This window comes from Clupea harengus, unplaced genomic scaffold (assembly GCF_900700415.2).
Source record: "Clupea harengus unplaced genomic scaffold, Ch_v2.0.2, whole genome shotgun sequence".
Lineage (NCBI taxonomy): Eukaryota > Metazoa > Chordata > Actinopteri > Clupeiformes > Clupeidae > Clupea > Clupea harengus.
In genome coordinates, this window is record NW_024879783.1 from 12,501 (window position 1) to 24,525 (window position 12,025).

A 12,025-nucleotide genomic window follows, 5' to 3' on the forward strand; every position below is an offset into this window, starting at 1 on the left:
ACCCTGGACTCCACCCCTAGCAACCCTAGTTCCCCAGGAACAGCTCTAACCAGTGAGTGTCCCATCCATTGCTTTTTTCCTTCTCTTTTATAAATGTAGTTTTTTTTTTTTTTTTTTTTCTGTATGTCAGTCTTTGTCTTCATTGAGTTTGCTGTCACTCCCACTCTCTCTCTCCCTCTCACCCACACACACACACACACCCACACACACACCCATCCACACACATAGAGGAGAAAGCACGCGTCACACAGCGGTCCCTTATCTCTCTGTGAATGGGCACCCAGTGTCCCAACTGATAAGGCCTGGGTATGGCTGCTGAATCCCATGCAGCAAGAAGTCCACCCATTGCAAATGCAACCCATTGCTTCTGCGCTTACAGTCTAACACAATAACCCCGAGGTCAATTTGATTGGTGACATGGGATTTCATATTGCCAATACATTTAGAGTAATGGTAATAGCAATAGCTTTCCTTTGTGAAAGACATGACACAAAAAGCCTCCCAGTCTCAACCCTCTTCAGTGTGGACGTGTGTGGAGATAGTCGGTACCGGGGCGGGTCCATGCCAATGTGGCATGTTTTTTTTGCCCCCTATCTACCCCACACATGCGCGTGTACGCCGTCCCGGGAGGTCGTGGGAGTGGCATGTGCGAGGAGGAGGAAGGGCAAACAGTTGTGAGGTTCCCAGGATGACGGGCCCGGAGCCAGTGAGCGTCAGCGTGGCAACGGGCCAGGCGGCCCAGAACACACAGAGCCTTGTCTGAGAGGCCTCTTGTCTGAGAGGCCTGGGCACGTACCCAGCACAGGTGCTGCGGGAGGTGCAGAGCATGGGGGGGAGGCTGAGAGAGACAGAGAGATATGGAGAGGGAGATAGATAGATAGATAAATAGACAGAAAGAAAGAAAGAGAGGGAGGGAGGGAGAAAGAGATAGGTGTTAGTCTGGGGATGAAGTATGTCAGTGTACATGTGTGTATGTGTCTGTCTGGGGGGGTGGTGAACATGTGATCAAGCAGTCTGATGTGCTGTTTATAGGGATGAGAAAAGCACTGGTAAACATTAAGACCTGCCAAAGCCGCCTGTCTATCTGTGCCATTACCAGGAGAAGCACTGGAGAGAATCCCTGTCTCTGAGAAAAGAGATTCTGTTCAGTTCTTCTGTCTGCATGATCAGAGTCAGGTTGAGGCATGTCCACAGTGTTGTATATTCACACCAGTAGTTTCCAGCTGCAGAAGTCGGCTAATTTGACTGAATTATTGTATTAATTATCACGCCTGTCTCTGGTCGTCTTTGAAGTTGAGTCTTGTGGTCGTCTTTTGGTAGAGTTTTTTAATTAATGTGACAGACGTGGAGGCTTTTAAAATGTTTTTTTTTCACCCCCCTAAACTAGGCTGAGAGGAGGCGAGTGTTCTTAAGAATACAGTCCGGGACAGGGAGTATCTATCTATGAAGTGGCCTTCCCAGCGAGATTCAGAGTATAATGTAAAACAGCTGGGCAGGAGTAGAGTAGAGTCTCTTCTGTCAGCAATGCACAGCAGATAATGAGTGAGTTGGTGTTTTTCAAGTAGAAAGAGGGAGAAAAAAGCTTTCCTGTTCTGAGAAAAAAGAATGTGGAAAGTGGACAAACATATTTTTGTTGTTGCTCACATCATTTTTTTGTAGCTGTGCTTTGATCTCCATACAGCTTTTATGTTGACTGTGTCTCACATAGAAAAATGGCTTTGCTGTGTCTGATGGGTAACAGTGGGAGAGCTGCTGCCTGTTGACAATGACTGGTGGTCTTGCTAATGGAGGCTGTGGGGTTTTGTTTGTCAGGGCTGTCGAGGCATATAAAGTTGGACAGAGTAGCCTCTTATCCACAGGCTGGAGAACCGTGTGTGCGCGTTCGCTAGACTGAACTGGCCCTGCATACTCTGCTCCGCTGTGCTCGGTCTCGTCCCGGAAGCGTCACACTTCCAAACTCTGGTTTGGAATTCTGGCGGCTCTGCTTCCGATGCTCCCAACAGTCGGCGTCTGCCAAAGGGAAATTCCTGGTCGGGCTGTTTGTGTGAGGAGAGAGTTGGTTCGAATGCGCTGGTTATCCCGTGTTACATTAGCCGGTTGGAAAACCTCACACTTTAATATCTTTTCATAGTCTTAAAATAAATGTTTTCCCAAGGTTTGTGGTGTCTAACAACACGACCTAATTGGCTTTCTATTGCCCCAGTAGTGCTAGTAGGCCTACACTCCGTGGATTGTAAAGAATTAATCAGGCGCTGGTGTTTGTTTGGCTGTGTGTGTGGTCTGCCATCTAGTGGGGCCCTTAGGAATTGCAGTTCTGGACGTCTCAGTGCTCTCCAAATATTTACTTGAGAAACCCACTCTTCCTCCTCAGTAATGGCGATCTTCCACCTCAAATGTAAAGACTGACATTCTCTCTCTCTCTCTAAGCTTTAAGCTTCATTAATATGACAATATTGTCATTAAATTCAAATTACATTTTCCTTTTTCTCTCTCTTTCAGCAACATCCATCCTTAAGAAGTCCAAGCGAGCAAGGAGGGGCAATGTGCAGTTTAACCAGGTGGAGGTTTTCTTCTTCCCGCGGTGCCAAGGCTTCACCAGTGTGCCGAGCCGCGGTGGCTGTTCCTTGGGCATGATGCAAAGACACAGCGCCCAGCGCCGCTACACGCTGGCAGAGTTCGCCGTCGAACAGCGCCACTTACGGCGCGAGAAGCTCAAGAACAGGATGAGGGAGGAGAAGCTGGATGCCCTCAAGCACAAAGTGAGTTTGGAGGAACTTCGTTATTTCAGGTTTCAAATTATAATTCTATTGTAGCTCTAAATATGTGATAAAGACAACCTGATTTTTGATTAAGGTATTGTAGATTGTGTATCATGACTTTGCATTCTACCTAAGAATTTGACATGTTCCTACAATTTTCTCAAAGTGTTTCCTCTTCTTTCCTCCCTCCCAGCTTACGAAGAACGGTACTCAGGAGTCGGAGGAGGCCGATCAGCTGACGCTGGACGACATCCCCGAGGACGAGATCGACCTGAGCGGCGTGAACGTGGACGACGGCTCCTTCCTGCAGCCGTACCCGTCCAAGCGGCGACACACGCTCCTCAAGGCCGCCGGCGTCAAGAAGATAGACAAAGAGGAGAAGCGCCAGTTGCACGAGCTGCGTCTCTCGCGGGAGAACTGCGGCTGCGACTGCCAGGTGTTCTGCGAGCCGGAGACCTGTAGCTGCAGCCTGGCGGGCATCAAGTGCCAGGTGAGGAGCCCCCTCAAGCGCCCTGGTCATGTGATCTATAAAATCACGAATAAGACACCTGTAGCTCTTTACACTGAAGCCAGTCCATAATGGATGGTGGATCAATGCTTTCTATGTTATGAATATGGTTCTAAGGAATTCTAATGAACCCACAAAGTAGATGTAATATAGAATTATTTACAATTATACTGTGTGTAATATTGTTTTCAGAGGCAGTGTTTAATACGTTTTTTATTTTATTTACTCTAGACGGGTTTTGTAAAAGTATTTTGTGTTAATGATATGCACCACTATTTACATTTCAAAGATGTTTTAAAGGAATGTAACCAAACTGAATTATTAAGTCTTTAACGTTTTGGTATTTGTTTGCTTTGGCCCAGATGGACCACTCGTCTTTTCCCTGCGGCTGCTCAAAGGATGGCTGCGGGAACATGGAGGGCCGCATCGAGTTCAACTCCAGCCGTGTGCAGACACACTACATCCACACCATCATGAAGCTGGAGCTGGAGAAGCGGCTGGATGAGCACTCGAACCAGGGCGACCAGTCCCCGCCGCCTCAGGAGCGCCACCCGGAGCCTCATGCCCACCCCTACCAGCAGACGTCGGCGCCGGGCGTTCCCACCATACCCGACATACCCACTTTCCACTTCAGCTCAGAGTTGACGTCGGTCGGGGAGAACAGCTGCAGCAGCGACATGACTGACACGTCGTGCTCGTCAGGCCAGAGCGAGGACTGTGAGGAGAGCCCCGCTGCAGGAGAGCGTTCGCCGCTGGACGTGGACGAGAATGGACTCACTCGCATCCTCAGCTTCACCGACACCGACAGCGAGGACGCCAACTGCGGAAATGGCAACATCCGCCATGACCGCAACAATGACAATGAAAATGCCAACTGCCAGAAGAGGACTCAGTTGTCCTTAACGACGGGGTTCAGCATCTTTGGAACATGTTTGGAGGACAATGATAACTTGTCTGCCACACTCTCTGGCAGGCGCACAGACCTAGACGACAACAGGTCCTCTTCCATGTCCGAACTCTTAGACGAGAACGCCAACCAGGGCAACGCCCTGTTCCACAGCGGCACGGTCCCCAACACGCCCTCCCCGTCGATCGATCACTCGTCCAGCTACATGGACCTGAGCCTGTCTTCGGAGTCGGACCTGGAGTTCTTCGACGGGTTCCCCTGCCTTGGTCCCAGCTCTCTGTATAACTCCCTCAAGGAGTACGAACACATGGACAACTTTTTTCAGTTCCAGTTGCCTAGTTACCCCAGCCTGCCCCAGGGCAGCGACCCAGGGACCTGCCTCCTGGAGTCTCTGATTGGCTTGTCAGAATCGGTTCCAGAGCCACCGCCTACTTTCACAGACAATCAGTTGTTGGAAGAAGCCATGAAGTTGTCTGTGATGGAGTCTGTAAAAGTTTAATGTGGGCCGAGACTGTGGAATGGACAGTATTGTACATATTTAAAAAGAAAAAAAGAAACCTTTGGGGACTGGATGTGTACATGTATTTACTTTGATGTGAACCATTTTGATGGCTGTGGTGTCACTCGTCCCCTCCTGATGTTGAGATTTCTTGTTTGCCTTTGAAACTTCAGCAGAGCAGTACGTTTAAAAGTTGAAATCATCCAAACGGTAGCTAACGTTTGTGTTAATATGGGGGACACCAACAAGGTTTGGCTTTTGAAAGCTCTATGCCCATGGATCAGGGTTCTGGGTACCCAAGTTGGTTCTCCCTCTGGGATGAATTGGCCAGCTGCAATTAATGTATATTATCTTCAGTGGGGCATGGGGGAGGGAGTCTACCAATATCACAGAATGTGAACCTCAGGGAATTGTTCTGGTTTTCGAAAGAAACGCATGGAGACTCATCATTGTGATGGGAACTCTTGCTTGACTCATCAATGGGGCTCTGCACCACCGAAACGATGCCAATATTTTCAAGGCCTCACTTTAAGGAACCTTGATTGTTTTTGTAGTCCCTGTCTTCTGGCTTGTGGGTGTTAAAATCCACTGTTGTTTCTTTTTAAATCACGAGGCTAGAGAAGAACTCCAGATTCCTCACGATGGGGAACTTTAGGATCTGATATATGGTACACAGTTCCCCCAAAGGCTCCTCAATCAGCACTTTATCTTTGAAGATAGTCATGAAATAAACAAAAGTGTATGGCAGAGGAGTATGTTCATCTCCTTTTGTGTCTTTGAAGTCGAGATTGTTGTAAACTGCCTCTGATGATGGGTCAACAGTTCAGAAGTTTACCAGCTAGAATTACTGAGCATTTGTATTTATTGTCAAACCAAGAATATTACCGCTGTAAATCATTCAAAAAGGATAATATAACTAATATCTATTATCAATATCGCTTTTTTATTTATTCCTTAAGTTTTATTAGTTTTCTTTTTTAATTTATTTCTCTAAACACCAATTTAAAGATGGGGAGCATTGTATAACCAGCAAATGCAACCATTTCTAATTTCTCCTCAATGTTTTTTTTTTTTTTTTTTTTTTTTTTTTCTCCTTGTACACAATATTATTCTGTGAATGGAGAGGTTGAGCTTACTAGACATATTTAATAACCTATACTATTTCATCTTTTTTTAAGTAACATTTTTGTTGGTTAAATTATTCATCACTTTTATCATTTCAGCAGTAATTTAATTTATTACATTTGGGGGCAATACAAGAGGGGTGTGAAAAAGAGTTTACTAAAATGTGCCTGTTCATCAAAGGAGCCATGGTTGCCAGTCTGTTGTACACAGTGGTTGTTTTCTAGCAGTTGGATTGAACTGTATCACCTACCTATCTGAAGAAAGTCAGAACTGTAGGTCTGGAATATAGCCTATTATGTAGCTAGGAACTTACACTAAGATTTTCTAACTAATTTGTGTAGATTTGAAAAAAAAAAGAAAAGAAAAGGAAAAAAAGAATTCTAATCTGTATCAATGATAAATTATTTTATTAAGAATAGAAATCTGCAATTTTCTTCAAATACTGAAACATTTGTAATATATTAATATAGAAAAAAAGTATACTTATGAAGACCTTAATTGTTGGGTGACGAGCCTTTTGCAATGCCTCTCTGAGGTAGACGGTCTCCTATTCAACTCAAACTAATGTAAATTTGCTAAGCCAAATTTGATTGTACTCAGAATGTTGAGATATAAACAATTGATCAACCTAACTGTGGCTGTAAACTATTTTTTTTGTTTGTGGATAAAGCCTGCATATATTATGCAACTTGTACCATATTATGCAAAACTGTTGCCTGTGTTTCTTGTTTTCATGAAAACCTTAAGGCGGATGGTTGTTCACTGCCATTCTCCCTATATAAGGTGTGATTGGAAAATCGTTAGACAAATACATAATGCCATCCAAATGTACATATCCCATCAGAAACATGTCCCGTTTCAGCCACCAGTTCTGACTTTATTGGGAAAAGATGCATGTGGGACCCACACATATGTTAGTCTGAGTAAGGTATAATTTCAAAGAGCAAAATGCACAATCTGAACTGTATTTTTGCCTTCATTTGCTGTTCTTGAACTCTGCTTCATGTCCAAGAGGGCACTTTTTTTATTTTTTCTTGTTTAAAAAAAAATAATCAGTTCTCATGAAGATATGAAAACAATGGGTATTTCTTGATCGTGAATTATTGTACGTTTTTGAACAACACTGCTTTTTTTTTTTAAGTGTTTCTTACTTTTGCCTTTTTTGTTGTACATATTTCTTCAGCTTCAGTGGTACTACAGAGCAAACAATGCTGCTTTTTTATATTTTCACTCTTTAACTGTTTAAAGCTGTTCATTTCAAGTTCATTCAACAGTAGTTTGTCCCTGCAAATAAAAAAGTTCAGCTTTTTTTCTTAAGCTATCTGACTTCTGCCTGTTTGTTGTCATTTCAATATATTCAATATAAGACCTTATTGAGCAGTACAGTCGAGTAATGTGCGCAAAATTTTACTTGAAACCATGTAGTTCTTCAAACTGAATGAACAACACCATTGGTTCTTCACAGATGATAATAGCATTGACGCGTCTCGGGTCAGAATTAACATTCTCAAAACTCCTTGTCCAACATCCACATATGTCATAACAGCAATATCTCATTAGTTTAAGCACATATATGTATGTACAATTGTCTGCAGTTTAGTTAAACCCCTCAAAGCATCTGGGACATGAAAGAATGCTTAAACTACTTATTTGTCAAGAATATCAGTTTCAGTGTCATGGTATTTTTTGGAGTGCCTGCTAAATTGCCAAATTATTTGTCATTTGAACCTTGATGGTTTACTTACTGATGAGTCTTGAAAGGCAGGAAATGTGTGTGCGATGTCATAGGCCGCCAAGGAAGAGTGGATGTGCCATGGCAGAAAAGGGATAAATACATGAATCAGTACCACTATATCAGACATATTTATCAGTCATATTTCTGGCTTTGGGCTTTACAGTACATAAAATCCTACCTGGCTGAGAATCATACAGGGATCATATTCCTGAAATTAAGCAGGGGTTTCCAAAACACAGCAAATTACTGGTCAATGTACACTTCTGCAACAAAGACGATATCAAGAATGGTTTGGTGGCCTCAAAAGAATGCTGATTAAGCAATGCTGATCTATTCTACGGAAAGGTTATCTTCTAAATTAAGCTGGAAAGTCTATAAACATCTCATAGTTGGATAACATTACTCAAAACGAATGTATTTGGACGAGTGTGTTCTGTGTGTTGCTGTTGTGTCTGTGCGAGGGACTTGTGTGTGTTGTTGTTTGTACAAATTATTTGAAGAAGTTAAAATGCTGTTTTGAATCCAAAGTAACCGACAAACACTTTGATACTGATAGCTTAACTGTCTAGCTTCTACAAGAAATATTCTACACAATATAGGGGTTGTTCACTGTACTCACCCTGAGCAAACTGGCACAGGGGCAGGATCTGGAGGGATATTAAATGTCAAATGAACTAATATTAGTGTGTGTTTTTTTTTTTGCCCAGAGTAAAATCCTAGCCAAGTAAATTTTCTCATTTTTGATTTCAAAAGACATATTTCATTTCAAGAAATTAATCTATAGCCTATAGAACCAACAGTGGGGCAGCATTACTCGTTTTTCATATACTAATTGCTTGCTTTACTATCAAATAAATAGATGGCAGTAAAGTTTGGGCCCAGATGACTGACATACTGGGTAACAAACTTATGATAATGTGTTTTGTCTCATGTCACTTCCCGTAGTCATTAGTCAATACTTCCGGTCTTAAAATCAAAATGGCGGCCTCCCAGGATGGCAACGTGAGTATCAGATAATTGAAAGTTATAATATGACCCTTAGTTGTTTCGGCAGACATCTATAACCAGCGTATTATTCTATAATATATTTCATAGCCAGCTTTATAGAATACACAAGTTCACGATAAGAGTGATAAACCATGAACTGTAGCATGCTAGCTAGAGTTAGCTTATTGAAATGACATTTGTTTATATCCGTAACGATTACCTCTGTATTTTCTTTGACTTAGGAAGAAACACATTTCATATAACATCATTATCTATATGTGTTCTAGGATTTGGTCGACAGTGATTTGCCCGCTGCTGTAAAATTGTTGAACACCCTCACAGAACAAGTACGTTTCTACACTACGATGTCTTCATGCAGAATATACTTACAATAGGAAGTAGACTTCCTATATTATGTAAATGTGTAGCTGATTTAGCTTTATCATTTGTATTGTTAATGTTTCTACATTAATGTTTTATGTGTCATTTATAAAGGTTGTGTCAGTCACAAGTCATGTCCAGAATTTGATCAAGAAAGTAAAGGACAAAGCATATCAAACGTCTAAGGTAACGAGACTATTCTTGCTAAGTACTGTTTTACGCTTGACCATACCCCTATTTGATTATTTTAATATATATTTCCACTAATTAGCAACATTCTTGTGTTGTAGGGTTTGTCCTACCTCGACTTGAAGTACGAGTTACTGTTGTTCTACCTCCAAGATGTAACACATCTGATCAGTGCTAAATCGGAGGGAAAGAGCTTGAAAGATAACGATGCCATCCATAGACTTGTTACTATTAGAACGGTGGGTACTGAAGAATGTTTACACACAGTTATGTGTCTGTCTCCTTTCCTTGGAATTGTCCCATATTTGCGGTTTTGGTCATTTCCTCTAGATTGTAGAGAAGATGCGTCCACTGGATCAGAAGTTGAAATATCAGATTGATAAATTGGTCCGGACAGCTGTGACAGGAAGTCTTGGTGAGATATTAACACAACAGTTATGGCTGTAGAGTGTACAGGTTACATCATGCTAGCCATACCTAAGATTACACAATGTGAAATGTTTTTTTCTTCTTTCTATTGTTATCAGCTAAAAATGATCCGCTGCATTTTCGCCCTAATCCTGACAATCTTGTCAGCAAAGTAAGTGATCTACCAATTCCACTTGGCCACTCTTCAGAGTAATTCAAACCTTTTTATAGAGTGTGTTATTCATTATCCGTTCAAATATTTTATTCTTAATTATTCAGCTGGGTGAGTCTGAGGGCTCTGATGAGGATGGCGATGAAACGAAGACTGGAGATTCTGAGAAGGACGGCTCCTCTGCTAAGAAATATGTACCTCCCCGAATTGCCCCTATGCATTATGGTACGGTGTGGTCCCTTTCCTAACCTAACAACATTTTAACAAAGAAAGAGTCAAGAGAAACAGCAGCTTGTAATGGCAGCAAAGGTTTTTATGTAAGAAATATATATAAACATCTGAAACATAACACACAATATACTTGTTTTGAATGTAGCAATAAACCTAAGTTGAATTGAATAAGATACACAACTTGGAACTAGTCTGTTCTGTTAACTTAGGGTTTTGTATCTTTTTTTTTCCCTCCAGATGGGGACCTGACCGAGGGGGACAAGCAGAAGGAACAGGTAGAAAAGCACAGACGTGCTGCTCTACGCAGCTCTGTGATCCAGGAACTACGGCAGCAGTACAGCGACGCACCAGAGGAGATCCGGGATCGGCAAGACTTCCAGACCGAACGCGAAAGTCGGGAAGAGCAGCAACGGTCAGTAAATTCAGATTTCAGACCAACTGGACTTGTAAAATCTTAACATACTCCTACTGAATTTAAACCAAATAATTTAGCGGTTTTCATACTTGTATTAAATATGAGATGGCGGTTCTAATGTCCAGGATTAAGGCTGTTATTGTACTATGGACTCCAATAGGTGGAAATGTCTCTATACCTTACTTGTAACATACATTATTTGAAACATACATAAACTCTGAGGTATGTTTGTAGTTCTTCACTGGACTACTGCCAGTGCACTTTGTGAATGAAGAGCTTTCTGGTTGACAGGAAAAACTACGAGGAGACCATGATGGTTCGCCTCAGCATGACCCGGGACCAGAAGGTCAAGAAGAGAGGACTGGTGGGAATGACGTCGCAGCTGAGTAACATCACACGCTTTGGTGACATCACAGGACTGATTGGCGGCGAGGGACAGGTATGTCTGCGCCTTCTCCTGTAGCCTGTTAGTGTGTCGTTACATCATTTCTAATCAAGGTATCAATCACCCATGTCTGCTGTCAATTGTAGGATATGGAAAAACCACACGCCAAAAAGAAGAAACTGATGAAGAAGAAGACAAAAAGAAAGGGTACGTTCTGTCATTTTGTCAATTCCAGACTTGGGCAACTTAAGCAGGTGTTTACATGTTAAAGAAACCCAAAAAAGATTTGACAATAGAGCACTGTCACTATTCAAGACTGTGACAATGCTAATCTTGTCATTTTATATATAAATATGTGATCCGATCTGAATCTCTGAAATGGGTTAGACCTGAGAACATATGCTTGAGTAAGTTAGACATTGAGGGATTGCATAACTAGTGTGGATAACTCACTGTAATACAGACAAACTCCAGTTGAAAAGTGCTTCAGCTGAAGATGATCAAGATGATTTTCTGTGTTCTTTCAACAGCTTTCAAGAAGCATCGATAAAAATGGCTGATAAAGCCTACAGCTGAAGTTCCACTACAGACCAGCTCACTTATTATTTCCAGTTTACTGTATATAAATATTTCCACCTTCACTGTTGCCATATGGGTGAATAAATGTATGTCCCAAATTAACTTAGCTTCAAGTTTTATTCATTTATATAAACCCATCATAAGGGTTAATTCAATGACCTGTTTTCTGAACCAAAGTACCACTCATGTACTGACAGCCGTGAGAGTTGATTGTGACTGATTTATTTGTATTCACAAAACACACTTCACGATCTCCTTCATTAGCAATTACTCATTAAGAATAACTACTAGTAAGCGCAACTGAATTTGTCTCATCAGCAACATTTTCTTATTTCTACTTTGACTTAAACTTTCGTTATGCAGAAATCCACTGCGCAGTCTACCAATACTTCACTTATTGTCAGTAGTAGTTATTAGGTAATAAGTTATAGCTTTAAGATTAGTCGTTTCTTATGTGCATCTTAAAGCAACAATGACACTTGAGGTATGGTTTTATATGCAGCAAGTTTTGATACCATCCTCAAATTAATTTTTATAGCATATATTCATGTGAAGGACAGATAAACTGTCTTTCCCACTAGCCATCCAGGATATGCACTATGTAGTTCTATGTTCCGGGCTGGAACACACTGCAAAAATGGAAGAAAAGCTTTCACAGGATGACTGCCAGCTATACTGCCAAGAGACACCAGTTAGTGTGTTAGCAAGCTTCTATTAGTGCCAACTGTTGGTGGTGTTCGCAAGG

The 12,025-nt window shown here is 41.8% G+C and overlaps 2 protein-coding genes across 3 annotated transcripts in view; both read left to right on the plus strand.

The window, feature by feature from the left end:
- Positions 1-4,876, plus strand: part of csrnp1b (cysteine-serine-rich nuclear protein 1b) — a 14,264-nt gene extending 9,388 nt beyond the window's left edge. For both annotated transcript variants that reach the window (XM_042705093.1, XM_042705094.1), the window contains exons 2-5: positions 1-52; positions 2,500-2,759; positions 2,953-3,249; positions 3,630-4,876. The exon at positions 1-52 is cut by the window's left edge and continues 150 nt beyond it. In XM_042705093.1, the coding sequence (XP_042561027.1) occupies positions 1-52; positions 2,500-2,759; positions 2,953-3,249; positions 3,630-4,673 (1,653 nt within the window). In that variant the 3' untranslated portion in view covers positions 4,674-4,876. The remainder of the gene's footprint in view (positions 53-2,499; positions 2,760-2,952; positions 3,250-3,629) is intronic.
- Positions 4,877-8,442: 3,566 nt separating this feature from the next.
- Positions 8,443-11,382, plus strand: ngdn (neuroguidin, EIF4E binding protein). Its single transcript, XM_042705095.1, has 11 exons — positions 8,443-8,535; positions 8,808-8,867; positions 9,016-9,087; positions 9,192-9,329; positions 9,421-9,505; positions 9,618-9,670; positions 9,778-9,895; positions 10,139-10,313; positions 10,608-10,755; positions 10,848-10,908; positions 11,232-11,382. The coding sequence occupies exons 1-11, from the start codon at positions 8,512-8,514 to the stop codon at positions 11,249-11,251; spliced, it is 954 nt and encodes a 317-aa protein (XP_042561029.1). The 5' UTR covers positions 8,443-8,511; the 3' UTR covers positions 11,252-11,382.
- Positions 11,383-12,025: the final 643 nt, after the last annotated feature.